This window comes from Scomber japonicus, chromosome 7 (assembly GCF_027409825.1).
Source record: "Scomber japonicus isolate fScoJap1 chromosome 7, fScoJap1.pri, whole genome shotgun sequence".
NCBI lineage: Eukaryota > Metazoa > Chordata > Actinopteri > Scombriformes > Scombridae > Scomber > Scomber japonicus.
This window is the reverse complement of record NC_070584.1, coordinates 31,122,224-31,144,374: the sequence shown is the minus strand read 5'-3', so window position 1 is coordinate 31,144,374 and position 22,151 is coordinate 31,122,224. Positions and strand designations below refer to the sequence as shown.

The window sequence follows — 22,151 nt, the reverse complement described above, 5'->3', positions numbered from 1 at the left end:
CTTGTCCTCCATCCCTCCTTACTCCTTCCTTCCTCTTTTCTTCCATCCCTCCATACTCTTTTCCTTCCTTCCTTCCTTATTTCCTCCCTTCCTCCTGTCCTTCCTTGACCCGAGGACAACAGGAGGGTTAAAGCATTTAACTCTGGCCCCAAAACTACATCTCAGAAATACTCTTCCTTTTATTAACCAGCATGCAGTTTGAGATCCTCGGGCAGGAACATCTAACCTGCTCCTAACTCAAGCTTTTAAGGATTAAAGGAGAACAAGCTTTTATTATCAGGGTACCACTGGTTGTAGAATTACATGTCCGAGAATCAGACTTTCATATTCAATATCCTCTAAGTTAAGAAAGGTCACTTTTATGATAAGACTTATATTTGTGTTTACTGGTGTATATGTGTGTGTGTATTTATTTGGCATTATATTCTATCCTCTGTCTGTTCTTTGTTAATTGCTTGTTTTATTAAGTGCTACATAAATAAACTTTATTATATGTGGTGATAATGAAAGCCTAAAATATCTTCATGTAATCAGAAACCTCAGCATGTCACATAAGCCTGAAAAGATTAGTTTAACATATTAAAAGGTAGGAAACATTTATTTATATGCCGATAAATTTCAGTAAAAAAAAGTAACTTGTTTATTAAATTAAATGAATCTACGCCAGGTTATTTAAAAAAGGTCCCACATTGTCAAAAGGGAGATTTTTATTTCTGTTTTAGGTCTAGCTTTTTTATAAATACTGTGAAAGTAGCAAAACGCTCAAATCCCATGGAGAAATACACACAACCCATATTCAGAAGCTGCCTTTAAACAAACCATTTGGATTTTAATAAGGCTGTGATGTCTATATAATGAACTATACTCAGCATTTGGCTTGGAGTGGTTGGTGGGACGCCCCTCCTGAAATAAACTAAATGGTTCTTTATGTTATTTATCTTAATTTACGTGCACTCGTTTCATCTCACTGATTCTCTACTGCAATTATATTCGTGCTAGTTTTTCTCCAAACCTTTAAAAAGAATGGAAGATAACCCAGTAATGAAATTATGAGCAGCTGTAAATAATCAATACTACACAGAATATCACTAAAAAAAAAGAAATATACCAGACCTTGTATTCCCAGATTGAAGCAGTCAGTTAACAACCAAAATGATCAACACTACCATAGTGAATAAAAATTTGAAAATCCTACATACAGGTGGTAGAAAACAATACTAACAGTTATTAATAGTATTGTACCCAAAGAGAAAAGTCTACAACATGATTCATATAAGTGAGATATTCAGTCCAGCTCACTGAGTGCACAGACGGGAGTGACGGATAGACTCATGCTGACAGACTTCATTCAGTTTAGACCTCCTGCCACCTTTTCTTCTTCTTCTTCTTCTTCCTCCTCCTCCTCCTCCTCCTGCTGCTGTATCCATTTCTGCCAACTCTCTCTTTTCTTCTCCTCTGTCAACACAACGGGTCGTTTGTGTCGACAGACTTTGTTCCCGCTTGTTTTTTGGGTTTTGAGTTTTCACTTGCGAGCCGTGTCGTAGTTGGCGACAAACCAATTGCAGGTTTCCTTCAAAGCTGTAAGGGAGCAGAAGAAGAAGAAGAAGAAGAAGAAGAATGAGTGAAGACAGATTGATGACAGCCATTATGAAATGTGACACTGATGACGTCTGAAGTCGGCACGATACCTCACTGGGACCTGGCTTCCTGTAACCGGGGATATTTACAAAGCTCGCTGTCAGGGCAGGACCTTTAAAACATCATCCTGGATACCAACCCTTCCAACTATACAGGACAGTTCAGTCACACACTACAAGACTGAAAAACAGCTTTGTAGAGTCTTTCAATCTAGATTACATTTGACCTCTGAGGGGTGAACGGGGAGAACTTGTTCAGGTGGGCAACAATAAATAACCATGTCCAATACGGTGTCTATCTTTGAGTGCGGTGACCCATTTATTTTCATTCAATTATTTTTCTCACCTGAACACAGGTATAACTTTTGAGTCCATATGACATCACAGGTAAGTTTTCCATTGATCAGTTTCCTTCGTCACAGTCATTCATTCAACAAGGAAAAGAGACGTCATGCTGCCACACTGACACGGTCAAAAACTGTTTGCCCTCCCCTTCACACACCGTGCTCATTACCTGGGGTTACCTATGCATTTCCAAAAACGTCATATACACACATATGGTCCTCAGTATAATAAAGAAACAAAAATAAAAGAAGAAACAAAAAATTATATTATGGCTCCAACAGCTTCTTCCCCCAAACTGTTGAACTAATAAACATGGCTTGAACCTCTCATCCTACTCACACACACACACACACACACACACACACACACACACACACACACACACACACACACACACACACACACACACACACACACACACACACACACACACACTCAACTCAAGCATTTCTACTGTTTATACCTTTTTATGTTGCATATTTCACGCTTTATTGCTCTTATAGGTTATCCCTTTATCTACCCTTTATTCATCTCTTAAATTGTTTTTATTTTACTTAAATATTCTTATGCCTCAGGGAGTGTTATCTCAATATAATGACAATAAAGCTACTACTACTACATAAACCTTTAATATTTCCACGCACTTTTTCATTAGAGCAGTAGGAGAACATACATGTAGCTTCTCATTTTAAGCAGACTGGTTAAAATGATAAATATCACCAACAACAGATTAGTTCAGCTTGTAGCTAATTAACATTAATTCTGAACTGCTAAAAATCAAATGTTTGGCTATTCTCTGGTAAATTATTGTATGTTTGTAAGTGACAAGATCACTCTCTAACACCAGAGTGTATTTTTTGGTTGTTTCAAAGAGTTGTGACTGTTTTTTAGAGAAATGAAAGAGCTGATTTCTCCGGTGACACCTGTTAAATTTTAGTTGTTATAGACTTTAGTTACTTGAAAATGTTGAAAGATAAACCAGATACTGATTGATAAGTGGATAATATACTGGATTTGAATAAGATAAAATGATAAAATGTAACTGAACACAATTATTACACACATAAAGACACATACACACACTTAACTAGCTCAATAAGTGAGTCCTACCTTGTTTAAACGGTGTGAAGGTGAAGTCTGGTAGATACTGGTGCAGCTTTGCATTACTGGCCGTCTTCTTGAACTGGCCGTCTGCTTTACTGGTATCATACTACAGCGTGAAGGTCAAGGAAATCACATACAACTGATCAGACGACAATATTAGTCAAAACAGACAGGGTCAATTTGACCCGGGAGGACGACACGAAGGATAATATAATGTGACAGAGTGAACAGCTGTGATGACCTCCGTTAATAAAAGGATACCACCACTTCTCCTTTAAAGCCCAGTCCTTCTACAACGGCTTCTGCTGCTTCTTTGATGGACACTTCATCTTCCTCTCCGACTGGAACCGACAGACACAACACAATAATTAGACTTTACTTTGCAACAAATATCAGTTTTTACTAATAATACATGATGTGTGTGAGGACTGACCAGAGAGGATGATCGGATCAACCTCTGGATACTCCCTCAGGACCCACAGGAAGAGACGAGCCAGGTCCAAAGAGTAAATGAACTGTCTTCTGGGAGTACCGGAGCCCCAGACCACCAAAGGTTTCCCCTCCTCTGACCGACAAAGAAACATGCACATACACACACAAGAGGTTTTTTTTGTTTAAATGAATCCATGTATCCTTTCTTTTTTATATTTTTTGAAGTGTGCTTGCTTTTAGAGAAACCATCGAGAAGATTCAAACCAAAATTTGTGAAAGCCTTATATAAGAATATTGGTGTATGAAAGTTATGTGTATTTACAGCCTCAGTATGACCAGGCGGGGAGTTCTGGTCCTCTGAAATGAAGCCAACGCGAAAGTAACTTAGAACTGCATTCTATCAAAAGGCCACCAGGGGGCGACCGTTTTGGTGTCAAAAGGACTTCCGTCTCTATACAAGTCAATGGAGAATTCACCAACTTCTCACTTGATTTCTAACCTCAGTAAACATTTTCAAAATGTGTTTATGGTCTCAATCGCTAGTTTAAAGCCTTCTTCAATGCAGTATGATGTTCATTTGGGACATTTTGGCCTCCCTGATTTTATATTTGACGATAAAGCAGGGTATGCATTAGGGCGTGGCTACGTCCTGATTGACAAGTTGATTGCCCAATGTCCTCGAGATCCAGCCCTCGCAACCATAGCAACCTCCCCGCTCCGCCCATGGCCCCGCCTCATGCCCATATAAGTAGAATCCGTGGTTTTATTTTTCCCAGCATGCATCTGAAATTTTCAAGATGGCGCTGCCTAGATTCGAAACTATTGGCTTCCGAGCAGCAGTCCACAAACCAATGGGTGACGTCATGGATGTTACGTCCATTTCTTTTATACAGTCTGTGGTATCAACCAAAACCTTTTATTTATATATCACAGTAGGAGAGAAAGTGCTTGTGTGTTAAAATGTGACTTACTTTGAGCAGTGTAAGCTTTGTGGATGAGGCCTGGCAGCACGTGACCGTCCTCGATGCTGAAGTTGTCATGGGGACCAAACACATTAGTGGGGATAACAGCTGTGTAGCAGCGTCCGTGCTGCTGGAAATACGCCCTGTGTAACATTAACACACTTTATTAGGACTAGTCTAAAGCATAAGAGTGAGTAAGTTTGGCTTGGTTTTAAAACAAGCTACATTCAAATAACACACTTTTCCACATATTCACCTAATAGACAAACAAAAGCAAACAAAGATTCAAACCATAAACCTAAAAGTTGAATTACAATAAGTGTTTTCTGATTACAAACCTGTTGTGAACGTCAATCATTCTCTTTGCATAGGCGTAGCCGAAGTTTGACTCATGAGGTGGTCCGTTATGGATCTGGTGCAGAGAGGTAAAGAAAGGTCAGTCACTGCTTTCAAACATGATACAGACCAGAATATGCAGCACACACACACACACACAGAGAAACGCCTCTTACCATCGTCTCATCGATGGGATAGGTGGTTTTATCTGGAAAGATGCAGGTGGATAGACAGGAAACAACCTTGACCACGCCGACTTCATGTGACGCCTGCAGCACGTTGTCATTGATGTAGATGTTGTTCCTCTGAAGGGGAGAGACACATCATCAGTATCTCACAGTCACACAATCTGAAAATCATTGTCAGAAAACTTAATAAAGATCCTGTTATCAAACAAAGTCTACTGTCCAGTAAGGCTGAAAGTAACAATTATTTTCATTATTGATTAAAGTGAAAAATGCCTCTAATAATTTCTTAGAGCCCAAGATTATGTCATCAAATGTCTCATTTTGTCCAATCTACAGTCTAAAATCTAAGTTTACTGAGAGGCTGAAACCAGTAAATGTTTGGCATTGTTCCTTTAAAAATGACTCAATCTATTATTAACCACACACTTAATCTCTCCCACACTGTATAAAGTTCATAAATCTTGAAAATGTATGGATGGCAGAAGAAGATTATACTATTTGTTTGATGTATGTTTTGCAATCTGCCGTCAAAAAAAAAAAAAAAATGAATAAAAGGAAAGAAAAAAGTTGACGATTACATTTCTGTCCATCCACTAAAAACAACTTTTTCAAATATTGGACGTGCAGCTTCCTTTATACCCAAAAGTCCAGGTTAAACTTCATGTTCTTGAAAAGCCCTCCGACCATAGCAGCCAGGTGGATGACATGAGTGGGTCGATGTTTCTTAAACACCGCCCGCGTCTCCTCCATATTCCTGAAGAGAGGCCACACAAACACATACGGTTAGAGTGCAGAGAGTGTTTAAAGTACCAAAAAGTCTGTTAGCTGCTGAACATGGAGGCTCACATGAGGTTGGCATCTTTGGACGAAAGGAATATCCACTCTTCGCCCTCCTTGCCTCCTCCTTCCTCTTTGACCACATGCTGTATGGCCCTCCCAACCAGGCCGGACCCTCCTGTCACCAGCACCCTCATCGGGCCGGTGTGATCCTCCTGACAGTTCATCTGGACAAACACACAGACAGAGAAAAAGAGACGAGATAAATCATTGTTCGATCTTATAGCACACGGAAGTTAAGTGAAAACTACAATCTCCATGGCGACATCTGTCAAATGAATTTAATATGACAATGAACAAAATATGACAGAGTCTGCAACATAACAAAAGTATCCAGGTGTACAAGGTGAAAGAAAAATCCTATGTGTCACTTTTTTTCCCTTGAAAATATGTCACTTATGTCGAGCAACTCTTCTTTATTTTAAGCAAAAAAAAGGAAAAAAAACTGTTTATGTGTACACAACTTACAAAATACAAAGAAAAGTAAATGTACGTGTAAAAAATATATTTATATTTATATATATATATATATATATATATATATATATATATATATATATATTATAACTACAAGTGAACACTCAGGGTTATCTATATAAAGATTTTTAACATAGCACAATGTGTTACAGTTTTAATTGCCTTTGGTTTTAGAGAGGATTGAAGTGAATTAATGTATTGTTTGATCTCACTGCTAGACGCAATACAACCTGGTTTCTGACCTGTAAATTTATGTATATGGACTTTGGCCATTGTAATAATACTACTACTACTAATAATAATAATAGTATCTATCATGTACAAATGAGAATTTTTCTGTGTGTTATTTTCCACGAAACCAAACAATACATTCTTCCAAAGTAACATAAAACTTTCATCAACATTTAAAACAATAAAAATACAAAGGTTTTGCCAAAATATTCTTCACAAATGTACTGAATACCAAAATAAATGTACAATAGGTCTTAACATTCATACCAAACTCTACAACTCACATAAATGTCTCTTCTTTAAAATCTATTTTTAACCTGAAGTATTTTGTCATGTCGCGGATACCATAGCAACCTATAGAGACCACGTCACATTCTGTCGTGCAATGTGATTGGCTAGTCTTTTCGCCATTTTGATTGTAGTTTTTACCACTGAACTTCCTGGTTTGATATTTTTGGTCTGTAACTTTAAATAACAAATGCAAGGTCCTTATTTAATTGGATGATGTAATTATGTAATTACACAAGCCGACTGGAGGATAGCGTCTGGTTACCATGGAGACGGCTGAAACCTTAGATTAAAAAAATAAAAGTCTTTATTTTGTATTTCTTTGCAGCCTACTCGTCGTCACATTCATCCGTTTCAGCCTCCTGTTTGGTGATGTGGCTAAAAGCTAAAGACCAGTAGCTTTGTGTGAATAATATATGAGGTATATAAGCGCTTAGCATTACTCTGCTATAGTCAAAAACTCTGTGCTAATATGACAAGTAAAGTAGTCTTACCTGTTAGTTGTAACCAAGCACGACAGGAAAGAGTTTAGCCGACCGGTCGTCAAGTTAGTTAATTCATGAAAGTCCATTTCCGTTTCTACCTTCAAAATAAAACGTATTTAATATTTTCTAAATAATATTTCGAGAAAAAAAATCGGAATTTCTAAGATTAAAATCGCAAATTGAGATAAAAAAAAAACCCTCTGACATTCTCTGACATTATAAAATCGCAAATTTACGATTTTTTTGTGAAGCACATTGCAGGATAAAAAAGAATAACACTGAAGGGTTGAAATTGGTGCTGCTGCAATCTCCCTGTGACATGTGGACATGCAATAATAATAGTGATAGTAATAGCAATAATAATGTTAAAAATAAGAATAGTCTCCTTTGGTCCCTCTGACTGATGCAAAAATACCAGAAGAGGAACAAAAACTGTAACTTTCATGTGAAACACTGTAAAGCACAATTTATGTTTTATCTTTTTATTCTTCTTTTACAATTCTAAAGATGTTATGTGTGGATTTTTGTCTGATACATAACTCAGGGCAAAACACTGAGGTCATTCCTGAAAAGTAAAGATCCTCCACAGATATGCTATAAGATGTATAATTAACTACTCAACTTTATGTGTCTGATATGGTTTTACCGCAACATCGTTTCTCAGTGTTTGTGCACTGGAGGCTTTAATTTTCCACATCAGACTTGGATTGGTTTCTAAAGCTAGCTGTGATGACCCTGCTCATAGGTCTGACCCTTAAAATCTGGTTTTCAGTGAGCACAGAGACACTTTCCACTTCCAGCAGATCATTGTGTGAACTGCCCTCTAGTGTGAAACTCTGCCCAGTGGAGCTCAAACATCACACCGTAGGAACTAGAAGAAAAACACATTTTATGAGTGGAGGGGGACTTAAGAATTGGTTTGAAACTGTACTTAATATTTAAACTTAAAAAAAAAAAAAAAACCTTAGAAATAGCTTGATCTTTTTTATTTGGTCCAAATTCAGGTATGAACTAATTCAATTATCACCTTTTTTAATAGATTGTGACTATTCTGCACTACTTTAGATTTTGTATGACAGTACTGTTAGTCCCTTTAGCGCCCTCCAGTGGATAAAAGGAAAGATGCAGACACAGAATCTCATGCTTTCACTTTTCACCAAACTTGGAGCAGATATCACACCAGGGTCAATAAGAGTTAACAGGATGGGCAAAACAGGATGTGCAAAACTACCTCTGTTTATGCTTGGCCCGCTCTCGGTTGCCATTACTGAAGTTTGTGTTTTCAGCTCTGTCCTGTCATTTATTTTAGATGGAATGCTGTCTGTGTTAGTTTTGGTTGACTCCCACAGGGTTACAGTAACCCTGTTTCTAAATAGTCTTTGCACACCCTTTAGGACTTATGCAATGAAAAAAATTCCTGTACAACAAATACCTCATGAATACATTCCTACAATGCTCTGTTACTTTTATCATCAAAAATAACATTACAAAAACACAAAAAAAATAATATTAAACTTATTTTCTTATCCAATCTTGCGGATATGTGTTGTTTTATCTGCTGAGATCAACAGCAACTTATTTTAAAAAAACAAAAAACAATGTCCTGGTTCATCTTAATAATCTACAAACTTAATTGTGAATATCTGAAATAATGGATAAACTGTTCTTATGTAAACTGTTTTGATAAAAACATAAAATCCAGCTGATTGTTTCCATTTTAACATCAGATTCACAGTAAAATCCATTTGTTTTATTTGTTTTACTTACAATACATTAATATACTATTAATAGTGATTACAGAAGATTAATTCATTATCAATACCAAGCTAGTAACCCATTAATATTAACACATTAATGCAATCAAAAGTACTCTTCAATAAGTGTATGAATGGTTATATCTATGATTTCAGTGCAAAAGCAGACAAAAAAATAGCAGTTCTTCAATTAGCAAACGACAGTCTAAACGCATTAAGCCGTCATATTAAGGATTTTGCTGATTTTATTTGAATTGGCCCAAAATCTTCTTGAGCTGGTTCTTTCTACTGAGGAGAGGAGAACCTGCCAAAGAAGAGTATGGACTTGGTCTTGTTATGCCTGATGAAGAAGAGGAAGGGGTGATCTGCTGTGAAGTGTTCCTCCCTCAACATACATAACGCTATCATGCCAGCCGTGGCCGCAGCCGCCTCCGTGCCTTCCTCGTTCACCTCCACGAAGGCCTTGTGAGCCACAGTAGACAGGAAGAGTCCTCCATCGCCGTTCATGCCGGTCAGGTCGGCCTTTCCCGGGCAAAACACATCAGCGATGCCCATTTTAGCCAGAGGCTCGTTCAGCTCGTAGTCTTCCTCCAGCTTGAACTTGGGAAGATGAACAAAGACTTCTGAGTGGACGTCCATGTTTTCCCTGTTGGTCCATTCGTCCAGTTTCTCCTGCGTTAACTCCTTCTCCAGCTGGAAGAAAACACATTTTATTACATTTCTAGCTCATATTGGCAACTTGAAAAAGGTTACAAACATTAATTTTAGAGGTTCTTACTGAATCCTACAATCACTGATTAAGTTGGTGTTGTTTCATTGACTTTGTTCTGCATAAATTATGTTTTAATACCTGTGGTTGTTAGGTTTCTATTACAAAAATGTCAAGTCCTTAACATTTATATATCCAGATCAAGGATAAAACTACTGATTATTTTCATTGTCTATTGTCTGTCAATTACTTGTTTGATTAATTTGCTAAGTCGATATAATAAAAGAGAATAAAATAGCTCTTTTTTCTTGTTTTTTTTGTTGTATAGTCAAAAAATGAAAATATATAGACAGTGGAAGTCTGTTTACAGCCCTGTTAAAAAAAGGAGAGAGAGAGAGAGAGAGAGAGAGAGAGAGAGAGAGAGAGAAGGGGTTTGGGGTTTGGGGGTTAGGGTCTGGGTTAGGGTTAGAGTTAGAGTTAGGGGCTGGGGTTAGGGTCTGGGTTGGGGCTGGGGTTAGGGTTAGGATTAGAGTTAGGGGCTGGGGCTGGGGTTAGGGTCTGGGTTGGGGTTAATGTTAGGGTTAGGGTCTGGGATAGATGGCGAGGCATGTGGCAACATTAAGAGAGTGATTTTTAGCTCCAAAGTGATTTTTTTTTTGAACATCAGGGGGGTATGCCAAACCCTTTGGCATGGGTCGATTACATTAGAGAAAGAGAGAAATGTAAATTGTTTGCTGGATGAATGACAACTAATTGATTATCGAAACTATTGTCGATCGACTTATCAAATCTAGATTAGTCTCTGTACTAATATAGAGGTATTACTCCTTTTTTAATCAGTTGAATGCTTTGCTGTGCCGATTCAAAAGCTCCTACGGCACAGCTTCCATTACCACATGAACCAAATTAAGCCAGAAACAGGATCCTCTCTTCATGCAGCTGTTTTTAGGTTGCGTACCGTCAGCAGAGGGTCAGAGCCGTCATCGGTCTCATCTGGCAGCAGGATGAACATGCTGAGCTCCTCCTCCATGTACGGCAGCTCCAGGATCTGCAGACTATGCTCAAGGATGTAGTTGAAGGGGAACTTCTTCATCTGGTACATCATCTGGACCGGCTTGGTTTCATTCTGACATACATAAGAAGAAGCACAGAGCATTGGGTTTTTTTTAACTCCACATCTGGTTGGTTCAAACTGTGTTTTTTCTGTATTGTAACTTCATGTCTCTGCAGATTTCGGCTTGGTTTTCACCTGGTTGACTTTAAAAGGCATCTCTTTGGTCTGTGCGGCATCAAAGCGGTTCTTCCAGTTTCCCTTGAAATAGATGGCATTGACGAGAGCCAACCTTGTCATAGAGCTGACCGTTCCTGGCTTCAGAAGATCTTTAATCTTATCTGAAAGGACACAAAAACAGATGATGATTGTGAACAAGTTTTGGGTTGTTGTAATGATGTTTTTTTTTTTTAAAGTGAATCAAACTCTCACTTTCTGTCTGCTCCTCCACCCAGGTGTTGATCTCCGCTCTGCACGCCTCTGGAGCCCCAATGAAATCAACAGTCCTCAGGTCTGCCTGGTAGTACTTCTGTGTGGCGTCGAGGAATTGCTGCGGAAAGCGGTTAAAATCTTATCAACTCTGTCTTATAAAATGGACTGTACTTATATAGAGCCTTTCTAGTCTTTGTGACCACTCAAAGCGCTTTACATGACATGTCATTCACCCATTCACACCCATTCATACACTGATGGCAGGGGCTACCACGCAGGGTACCAACCTGCTCATCAGGGGGAATTTAACCATTCATTCACATTCATACACCATTGGCACAGCAACGGGAGCAATTTGGGGTTAAGTGTCTTGCCCAATGACACATCGACATGTGGACTGGAGGAGCCGGGAATCAAACCACCAATCTTCCACTTGGAGGACGACCGCTATACCTCCTGAGCCACAGCCGCCCCAAAACAATTGCTCATCCAATCAGTGTAAAATCATGCATAACAACTGATAACTCACTGTGAGGAAGTTGCCTGTATTTTCTCCATAAAGACGGTTGGCTAGTTTTAAGATGTACGATGCCGATGGTGAGTTGATGGCAGCGTTGAGTGTCTGGAAGTCTGCGTGGACGCCTTCGCCTGGGCTCAACGAGAGGCCCTGTGTGGAAAATATTAAGCAGAAGACTTTACTCTGGGATCAAAACATTTACTCCACAACAGATAACCAAGGTCATGCACGTGGTGAAAATGAAGCCAAAAGGAAGAAACTTTAAGAATCTGGTTATTGGACAAACAGTGGCAGCATATTTTAAATTAATCTGTCCAGTTTGTTTATGATACAAGCAGATTATATGTGATGTATACTGTTGTCACAACCCGATGCTGTGTATTTCTTTCTTACACTGCACTCTAACTTTTTATTCTCCTGTTTTACATTTTACCTTAATTTAATTTCCAATTTAACACTTTTAATTGTGCTTTAACAGCTTTTTAATTGACCATGTGCTCCTGTATGTGCTTTACATGTACCTGCTTTACACATGGCATGTATTTACTTGTATCACATGGCTTCAGTTTGTTTACTGGTTGTCTTGTCGTTGATGTATGTGCCTCCTCTACACACCTTATATGGCTAAAGGTATGTGCACAATCTGGTCTGCAAACTCTTGTGTATATTTGGGTGTAGAGCCACTTTTCACATTTGGGCTGAGTCTCTTTAGTTACAAAGAATGTTACAGCATACTTTGTGGCCACAGTTGGGTAACCATTAACATCCCCCCCTTGCACAAAGCCAACAAAGAAATGGTTTTCCCCAGTCTGGTGTGGAAGAACTTAACTGGTCTGCAAAGAGCCCTGACCTAAACCCAATTGAACACCATTGAGATGAACTGGAATGCCGACAGCGAGCCAGGCCTTGTCACCCAACATCGGTCTGGATTTGAGCAAATCCCCGTAGCCAGGCTCTAAAAAACTGGTGGAAAGCCTTCCCAGAAGAGCAGGTGCTGCAGATTAATGCCCATGTTTTTTGACAATGAGATGTTCAACAATCCCATATGGTTTGACCACAGAGTGTATTTCTATATTCCTGTTTAATGTCATGTTTTTCATTCATTAATACATTCATCATCAACCCCTTCAAATTTCCCATTAGGCTAAAGCTGGCACAACATGATAATAAAGACGGAAGTAATCTGAATACAATAAAGAAGAACAAGGAGTAACTCTGGATTTGGGTTTATCGAAATGAAACTGCAGCTCTGTGCAAGTTCTCACAAACTTCTGCTTTTTAGCGAACAATACATGCCTTGTTTCAGAGGCATTTATTGGAGTCAAAGTACAAGTGACATTACACTTAGTCATCCAGTCTGACAAGGCACGCCTGTCTGTGTGTGCTCATATACACACCTAAACCAGTAGTCTATAGCCACCTATAGCAAAGAACATGAGCACTATACTTGAACAATTACAAGGGGTTTTATAGAGACAGGCTACTGCATTTCGTAATGTTTATCTTTTTTATTAGTGGGTTAAAAGCCACACAGAACATATCACCTGATAGAGGCGGTGTGTGACTTACATACCTTTGCCATCTGAGCAGCTGTTTCTCCTTTAGCTCCCAGGTAGACCATTGCCAGAGCCGAGCTGATGCTCAGCGGCGAGATGAAGATGTTCCCGTTGGGTTTTGATTGGCTCAGAGTGCGATACAGCTCCAAGGCAAAACATGTGTTTGAGCTGCTGATGGCGGCCATGGTTGGTAAAGATTTCCTGTAATGAGCAAAAGCCAAATTAGTGTTTAACCCTCCTGTTGTCCTCAAGTCAAGGAAGGAAGGAAAGGAGGAAGGAAAGGAGGAAGGAAGGGAGAAAGGAGGAAGGAAGGGAAGAAAGGAGGGAGGGAGGAAAGAGGGAAGGAAGGAAGGCAATGAGGAAGGAAGGGAGGAAGAAGGAAGGAAAGGAGGGAGGGAGGAAAGAGGGAAGGAAGGAAGGAAGGGAGGAGGGAGGGAGGAAAGACGGAAGGAAAGAGGGAAGGAAGGAAGGGAGGAAGAAGGAAGGAAGGGAGGAAGGACAGACTGAATGAAGGAAGGAAGGAAAGGAGGGAGGAAGAAAGGTAGTAGGGAGGGGGGAAAGAAGGAACAGTCAAAACAGACGGGGTCAATTTGACCCGGGAGGACGACACAAAGGTTAATTCTACATGTATTTATAAGAAACAAACGGCAAATTCAGCAAATCTGACTCCTCATAAACACAAATGATAAAACCAACTTTCACATTTCATACCTTTAACACCCTTAAACCTCACAGTACATTAAACATACTCTATAATCACACTATACTTCCCCGCCTCACCCCTTTTACCTCACAACACCCCCACAACCCCCCTTTTTTTAAGGTTTTCTGCCAGTTGAGGTCTTTGCACCTCAGCACCTCTAAGCTGTACAAAGTCATACATCATCTTTGTTGATTCTGTACAAACACCACAGAGTGAAAATAACAGGTTGTGGTTTTACGAGGTGATAATGTGTGACACTAACTAGACACAGTCACGAAGAGGTTGCAGCAGAGACCCCCCCGGAAGTCACTGCACCCATCCAATAATAGTTACTATAACTTCAGTTTGTGTACCATGAAACCAACAAGACTTTGTGAGCTTTACAGTTGCTGGCAGGTAGATTTTGTTGGATACTGAAACGTGCTGGCATTGATCAATTCATCTAGATCTTCACAAGCTGTTTGATTTTGGCTCTGGACTTGTGTTGCATGTCATCACCTTTGCCCTCTCCCCATGTTTCCTGTCTATCTATACTGTCAGCTATCAATTAAAGACATAACCCGCCCATGCACCAACACAATTTATGAAGCTCCAAAAAAAAAAAGCTTTTCTTGTGTATTCTTGTATAAAAAGTCAATCATATCAAAATGTTCTACCTGTAAAACAATGTGTGCTTACATAGGGCTTAAATCAACCACGTCCAGCCATCAATCAATCTTCAACTTTTAGCGGCACAGAGCAAAGATTCATTACGACACACTGACTTTACAACCTTCAAATCAAAATCCTCCCAATGCGATGTCCCGACTGACCCGGAAATACTTCACACTGTTTCACATCTGGACTTTAAACCAGTAGTTTTTGACCTTTTTGCCTTTGGGCGTCCAACAAAAAGCAATGTGTAGTCAATGTCACATTTCAGATGTCTATGAGTTGTTAACAGCTCCACCAAATAGTGATTTTTCCCTCTAAACTTCTCACATGCTTTCATGTCAATAAATGTTCAAATGATCCAATATCTCAGCAAAAATCAAAAGATTAGAGAAAAAGTCCAAAAACTGAAAACACATTTGTGTATCAGAACTTTATGTTTTCTTCTTTCCTCTCCCATTAATCATCTCACCAGCCGTCACATGTATCTGCTGACCTTTTGGGGAGGCCCCACCCCTAGGTTGGGAACCACTGGACTAAACTAGCTAACTGTATATAAAGTAGTGTAAACTAGCTAACTGTATATAAAGTAGTATAAACTAGCTAACTGTATATAAAGTAGTGTAAACTAGCTAACTGTATATAAAGTAGTGTAAACTAGCTAACTGTATATAAAGTAGTATAAACTAGCTAACTGTATATAAAGTAGTGTAAACTAGCTAACTGTATATAAAGTAGTATAAACTAGCTAACTGTATATAAAGTAGTATAAACTAGCTAACTGTATATAAAGTAGTATAAACTAGCTCCACCTCCAGCAGCTACAACAGTAACATGCTGCTCTAACACTGATGCTTCACTATTAATAATCTAATGATGTCATATATAATAATATATCAGTCAGAGGGACCAACCCACTACTTTTACTTATAGACTGTAATACTGCATACTACATCACTCATAATACTGCAGTACTGTTACTGTAATACTGCATACTACATCACTCATATACTTGTGTACGTTTACTGTAGTACTTTACATCAAACTCATAATACTGCAGTATTACTGTAGCTACTGTAATAGCTCATTATACTTATATATTACTAAGGATTTTTCATGCATGTCTTTAACTTGTAATGTATGTTTACATTGCTGTATTAGTAGCCTACTTCATTTCTTTCACAGCTGTTCTGATCAGGTTTCAGTGTTGCTCAGATAAAAATAAGACAGTCAACCCGGAAATGAATCCAAACACGCCTGACAATAACATCCAACTCTAAATCACGGATGTAACATTTCAATCCTAGCTGCTGTGAAACATGTATAACCTAATGCATATGTGCATGACATAGTGCGTGTGTGTGCGCGTCGATATTTACCTGATCGTTGTCCCGCACTGACTGACGCACGCGCTGCTCTGCTCTGCTTGCACGCACTCAACAATGAAATCGAAACTCAGAAAAACAAGCGATCGTCCAAAGGAAATCCTCAAAAAAAAAAAGAGTATCAGTGAAGCCCCCTTCTGAGTATGAGCTGTGATTGTGGTAAAAAAAAAAATAGAGAAGTGCACAGCAGCTGATTTATACTCACACACAGTGACAGGGTGTTTGAGGGTGTGTGGACGCGTGATTGGGCGATTAGGTCAATGGGCAGTGACAAAACATGCTATTATACTGAGAAAGACAATGTTCAACAAATACAACGCTGTGAAAACCTCTATATAACCTTTACACAGCTGGGGTGCTGCAAAAATATAATGATGAAAGTATTAGATTTTGTTGAAATAAGGGTGGAGATGGAGGGTTTTTAGTTTTCCAGCAAAGCCCCACCCTTTAAACCAAGCCTGTGTAATTATACTATTTTAAGGAATAGTACGATTTGTACACACACATTATTCTATCATTTGATTTAATTATAATGTTCATATTTTTTTTTCATTATTATTATTATTATTTAAATAATATTATCTCTCTAAATTATGCCCTGTCTTTGCCAGGTGTGCAACCAGGTGGGGAATAATCTACATATTGAAATGGTCTTTATTTTTATTTATTTATTCATTTATTTATTTGCCTAAAAACAGTTATATTGTAAATTTAGAAAAGTAGTGTATCCTTATAATGTGAATGGCCAGAAAATGTCCTGAAATCACTACTCTTTAAACTCCTTTTACACTACATTAATAATAGATATAAGGTTTTCTACATAATTTAATACAATTTTCATAAATAATTAATAGTTACGATAAACCTTTCCAGATCTCAGATTTTATTGTTACACTAGTTACAAAACTTAGTATTCATTTCAAAATTGAATCTATTTCTGTCTGAGTGATGAAATGAATGAATGAATTGATGAATGAATATATGAATAAATTAATGAATGAAATGAATAGATACCACACAAGCTGATAACAGATTTTGATAGAAACTAAGACAAAATACATTTTAATACTTTACTAAAGAAAGTTTAATGTGAAAGCTCATAGAGTGAACAAATGCCCACACAATGTAATTATAACATTAGTTTTTGTTGAATGTGACACTATAGGTAATCAAAATGTGATATATTAATTATTGAATGCTAATTTTTTGTATCACTTTGCATATTTCACGTTATGTTGCAGATCTTTCTCTCTACAGCAGATGTGTTTTCTTTATTCTGGCTCAAAGTAGACTTTTTGACAGTGAGATTTCATACAGTGAATCATTATTTTTTGTATGCTGAATTAAAAGCTTGCTATAGGCGTGTCGGTAAAGTTTGCATGCCTCAGCTAACAGCACCAGTGAGCAGAGGTTACTCCTTTGAAAACGTTCATGTGCAGAAAGGTGTGTCTCTGATTTATTGCAGAGATTATATCTTGTCTCCACCTGTCATGGAGGACTGCGGTTCAGCCCTGACAACCATTGAAACACGATAAACACTTGTGATTCATTGCAACCCTTGGACTCTCTGAGATTCCCTGTTACATAACCGCCATACTATATCCTGTACCATTATAAAAGCCCCCCCCCCCCTCCTTATTACACTTGATTGTTTAACATTTATGTCTTCATTTTTGCACCCTGAGCAGAACTTCAATGGCCTTTTGCTTTTCAAAATAAAATGCAAACAGAATAATACAAAAAAAACTTTATAAAAAAAGAAAAAGAACATCTCATATGTAATTAGTGCTAAGAAAGTCTTTATATACCTAATAATTGCAATTAATAAATCAAATTTTTTTTATTTAGTGCCAAAATCACAACAAAATTCACCTCAAGGCACTTTTCACATAGAGCAAGTCTAGACCAAACTTTTTAATTTAATTTAAAGAGACCTTAACATTCCCCCATGAACATACACTTGGGTGGACCTCCCCTTTAATAGTTGCAGAATTCATGGCATGATTATTCTTCAATTTCAATCTTAGAGGAAACCGGAAGTGCAGAGAAGATTTAACATTTATTTTCCACTAGATGGAGCCAGAGAGGAGTGTGTTTCCTTATTTTGAAGATTTTTGAAGAGTTTGAACTTGATGGATCTGAGTATCATTGTTATTAAACTGCAAATGCACAAAGCCATACTTCCTGTGGAATCATGAAATAAATTAATAAAATCAATTAACTTCTTTTATCTATGTTTTTTTATCTCTTTTTTGCAGTAATTGGAATAATATTGTGTGTGTTCTCCTGATTTCCGGTGTTAAACTTTTGTTTTTCAGCACTTTTAATCATTTGGTTTTGCTTGTTTATATTCTTAGTTTTGATTTTCAGTTTGATATTTTTCCTCCAGCTCTGGTTTTGCCTTCGGCCTCTGTAGTCAGATCCACCTGCTCTGCTATCTGTGACTCTATTTTCTGTTCATGTGTGTCCCTGCTTTTTCATCAAGTCAACCTTTTGGAGTTATGTCTATATAAATCATACTTACCCCTTGTTGTATTTTGTTTGGATGATTTTAAACAAAGGCAAAACATGTCTACTGCTTAAAAATAAGCTGTCTTTAACAACAGGCCTCCACTTTAATGCTGCCCAGCTTGTTCTACACCCTCTCCCCGCTGAGTGAGTGAGACGCTCACATGCCAGCCTCAACGCCTCCCGCTGTGAGGTGTTCTGTTCTTGAATTTGACATTGGCATTTCCATTAGCTACAGCATCTTTGTGTGCTGTCAACACACTGGCCCATCATCACAAAACTCTGATCCCTTCACATACTCGTCGACCATGCCATTTATGAGGGGAAACTGTACCGGGGGAAAAAGAGACAGCCTTGACGCAGTCGGAGGCAATGTCAAACCTCACGTGAATCAAGCGCATGTGCAATGTTAGAACTGTGGTAGCGGCAGAGATGAAACGAACATTACTCAGCTTACAGTTATGTACTATATATGGTAACTATAATAACTAGCTTAATAGGTAATATTATAAAATCTAAAGCTCCATTTGACAGTATGCATGTGATGTATTCTGTGTATATGCTTATGCCAACACTTCATTGAAACTATATGATGCTTAAGGGAGCATTAAAAGACAAAATGCAACTTTTTACTGTCAAATGCATCAAATTTAATGTCCTTTATATCAGTTCATGCTGTATGTACATTTATATATAATTCAGCCTGGCCTGGTTGGTTTCTTTAGAAGCTTTTCTAACTTTTTGAGAAGTTAAATTCAAAAGAGTTTGAATAGTTTTCATCCACACAACATTTAGTATATCATGATAGACTCCCTGGAGGGTTTCCGGAGGGACTTAATTACTTAATTACTGCTTTGACACAGTTTTAATATCAACTTTAAGATCATTTAAAGTTATAATCCATAAGATTTTCATCACATCAAACCCAATAAGGCTGATATTTATTCTGCTATAGCCATTAAATGCTCTTACATCCATTAGTTATCTCTCTATAAAGTGGTTTATAGTTCATAGTGGATAGTGCACATGTCACATAATGACCTAATTTAGAAGAGAACAGCCAGTCCCTGAAGAGGAAACACATTTGCGTCAGTACAAGAATAACTACAGCAATTTATAAAGACGACGTCAAATTTTCACCACACCATGAGTATGATAGAAATAGATTGACAAGTTGCTCATCGTCTGCTGTTCTCTGAAAGTGTTTTTTTCTGCCCTCAGTGATCAATAAACTATATTTTGAGCTGAATTTTGATATTCTGGGACCAAGAGTCACATTCCCATAATACAACTTCATAGTATATTTTTCTTAGTTTCTCCCTGATTGGTTAAAAACTCGTCTTTCAAACATCAATTTCCCTCAATTAGCCCTCCTTCCATACTTCTTTCCTCATTTCCTTCCATCCTTCCTTCCTTGCTTCCTCCTTTCCTTCCTCCCTTCCTTCTCTCCTTACTTCCTTCCTCTTTTCCTACCTCCCTCCCTCCTTCCTTCCTTCCTCCTTAATCATGTCCCTCCTTGCTCTGTCCCTCCCTCCCTCCTTCCTTCCTTCCTTCCTTCCTTCCTTGCTTCCTTGCTTCCTCATCCCTCCCTACTGTCCTTCCTTCCCTGAGGACAACAGGAGGGCTACGTAACTCAGGGGTCCCTTTACATGATGTCAGACTTAACTTTGGGTATTAAATGTCCTTCTATGTTGCGCCACCAGTCAAAGTCATACATGCTGTCCTATTGTTACTCCTTTTAGGGCATCGGGATATTTTAAAAACCTGAGTCTTCCAATCTTGAATTTTATAGGTGTGGCGATCCTTTTGTTTTCATTTGGATCAGAGACCTGTGCCTTTTGCTGACCTAGAATTCGACGGTGGCACACTTCCCTCCACAATATGTTAAACTACACAGGGAGGGAGAGGGCGGGCCTGCTGGCAGATTACATGACCTTTCATAAATCTCATCATTGTTATTTTGACTTATTTACGAGTGTGAGATGAAAGCGTATTAGCTTTACTTTACTTTTGTCCTTCAGCAGACACATGGAGGACAGTCTAATGCCCCCAGACTGACTGTTTAACGGTTATAAACTTACAGGGACCACAGCTTAAACGATCTCTTTCTCCCGGAGTCCGCATTACAACACAAATAAAGGCCTGTATCCCCTAAAGCCTGCTGGTTTGTGGCGGTCATGACACAAGAGGCCACAGAGGGAAAACATTAGTCTGAATAAGGCGGCGTTGTGGAAAAAAAATGTGAGCTAGAAAGTAAACCGATGCAATGTGATGAGCTGTTTTTTTCCATCACATTGCTGGATGTTGATGTAAAGCCGTGGTCTAACAGCTTACCTGTACTGAGCATCAGTTTATGAGACATCAAATAAAAACTTGATCCCAACCTCTGAGTCATCCTCAGTAAGTTTGACCTGAGTTTGTGGATGAAGGTTGAAGAGTGTTTGAGTGATCACTGCCTTACACTCACTTTTAAAATTGGATTAATATAATGCTTTTGGCCACATGGGGGCAGAAGAAATCCAAAACAAGTTGACAGAGAGCCAGCAACATTTGTAAGGGCATCTTTTCCTCTAGGCTTAAATTACACTTTTCTCCTCAAAAATGGACCTTTTCCAAAACACTCTACTGACTACTTAAGGTAGATATCTATATAGACACAGCTGTTGTCAGTTACCTGTATTAATGTTGATATTTTTAAGACAATATTGCCACGATAGAATAATGATGTAGTCATCTACGCTGCATCTGTCCCACACCTTAGTCCTGCCAGATGTTGGCTCTGATGTGCAATTTTGTTGCTTGGCAACTGAAAAGAGGACAAAGAAGAAGAGATTTAGCCCTTTTTTCCTATTCAAGTGTTTTACTGTGCAGGTCTACGAGGATTGCCTGATAAAGTTAGTGTGGATGCAAGTCATTGTTACATTATAATGCATTTTAAAATATATGAATGTTCATGCGTGGCGGGTTATTGGGTGTAAAGTTGAAAACACACTGTTGAAAACACCCCAATGCTGCATCACGCCATACTGCCTCATTGAACCAATATGGACCTTTTCTAGCTGAGAACCGATTCAGGGTTTTCTCACAAGGTTCAAATTGAAACAAATGCAGTGGATCAGTCGCCACACTTCACTATAATGCTGTGCCAGCATTGGAGAAAGTCTATATCTGACTAATTACATGCTGAACACACAGTATGATGATGAATAGTTCATATCATTGGATATCACCTCGAGCTGCACGTTCATAATACTGACCTGAATTTAAAGCATGAGTCTGGACTAAATGCTCCCTTTAGATGTAATTAAATAAGGTGCTAGTCTATGATACAGGTTCTTAGTGACTCATGCAGCCTAGTCTGACCCAACAGAACATGAACACTGTGTACCAGCTCATATCTTGGCCCATCTCGTTAAACACTCACATGCTTATCAGAGTTTGTTTTTAATAACATGCACTTCTTTGCAGAATTACATCTGATGCTGCCTCTGCAGAATTTGTACCTGAAATGGTAATTTCTGCCAAGGGCAACTGGGGTCGACATGCTATGGGGGATTTAGGAT

At 38.5% G+C, this 22,151-nt stretch overlaps 2 protein-coding genes across 2 annotated transcripts; both read right to left on the bottom strand.

The window, feature by feature from the left end:
- Nucleotides 1-590: 590 nt before the first annotated feature.
- LOC128361407 (GDP-L-fucose synthase-like) lies at nt 591-7,372 on the bottom strand. Its single transcript, XM_053321860.1, has 10 exons — nt 7,332-7,372; nt 5,851-6,008; nt 5,644-5,758; nt 4,993-5,121; nt 4,819-4,892; nt 4,490-4,623; nt 3,520-3,651; nt 3,348-3,427; nt 3,093-3,192; nt 591-1,578 (listed from the first exon to the last, which is right to left on the bottom strand). Exons 2-10 carry the CDS (start codon nt 6,006-6,008, stop codon nt 1,523-1,525), a joined length of 978 nt encoding a protein of 325 aa, XP_053177835.1. The 5' UTR covers nt 7,332-7,372; the 3' UTR covers nt 591-1,522.
- A 1,703-nt stretch (nt 7,373-9,075) lies between these two features.
- On the bottom strand, nt 9,076-16,262 carry serpinb1 (serpin peptidase inhibitor, clade B (ovalbumin), member 1). The gene is made up of 7 exons (XM_053321859.1): nt 16,075-16,262; nt 13,359-13,542; nt 11,798-11,935; nt 11,269-11,386; nt 11,035-11,177; nt 10,744-10,911; nt 9,076-9,769 (listed from the first exon to the last, which is right to left on the bottom strand). The coding sequence occupies exons 2-7, from the start codon at nt 13,524-13,526 to the stop codon at nt 9,362-9,364; spliced, it is 1,143 nt and encodes a 380-aa protein (XP_053177834.1). The 5' UTR covers nt 13,527-13,542; nt 16,075-16,262; the 3' UTR covers nt 9,076-9,361.
- Nucleotides 16,263-22,151: the final 5,889 nt, after the last annotated feature.

Bases quoted from the DNA above. Each gene is read 5' to 3' on its own strand.
- serpinb1 (XM_053321859.1), bottom strand. From the start codon at position 13,526: ATGGCCGCCATCAGCAGCTCAAACACATGTTTTGCCTTGGAGCTGTAT. The intron at 11,936-13,358 runs GTATGTAAGTCA...TTTTCCACACAG, and splicing joins CAGCTGCTCAGATGGCAAAG to GGCCTCTCGTTGAGCCCAGG. The intron at 11,178-11,268 runs GTGAGAGTTTGA...GTGTCCTTTCAG, and splicing joins GGTGGAGGAGCAGACAGAAA to ATAAGATTAAAGATCTTCTG.
- LOC128361407 (XM_053321860.1), bottom strand. From the start codon at position 6,008: ATGAACTGTCAGGAGGATCACACCGGCCCGATGAGGGTGCTGGTGACA. The intron at 3,428-3,519 runs GTCAGTCCTCAC...TGTCGGTTCCAG, and splicing joins TGATCCGATCATCCTCTCTG to TCGGAGAGGAAGATGAAGTG. The intron at 1,579-3,092 runs GTAGGACTCACT...GCTCCCTTACAG, and splicing joins CTTCACACCGTTTAAACAAG to CTTTGAAGGAAACCTGCAAT.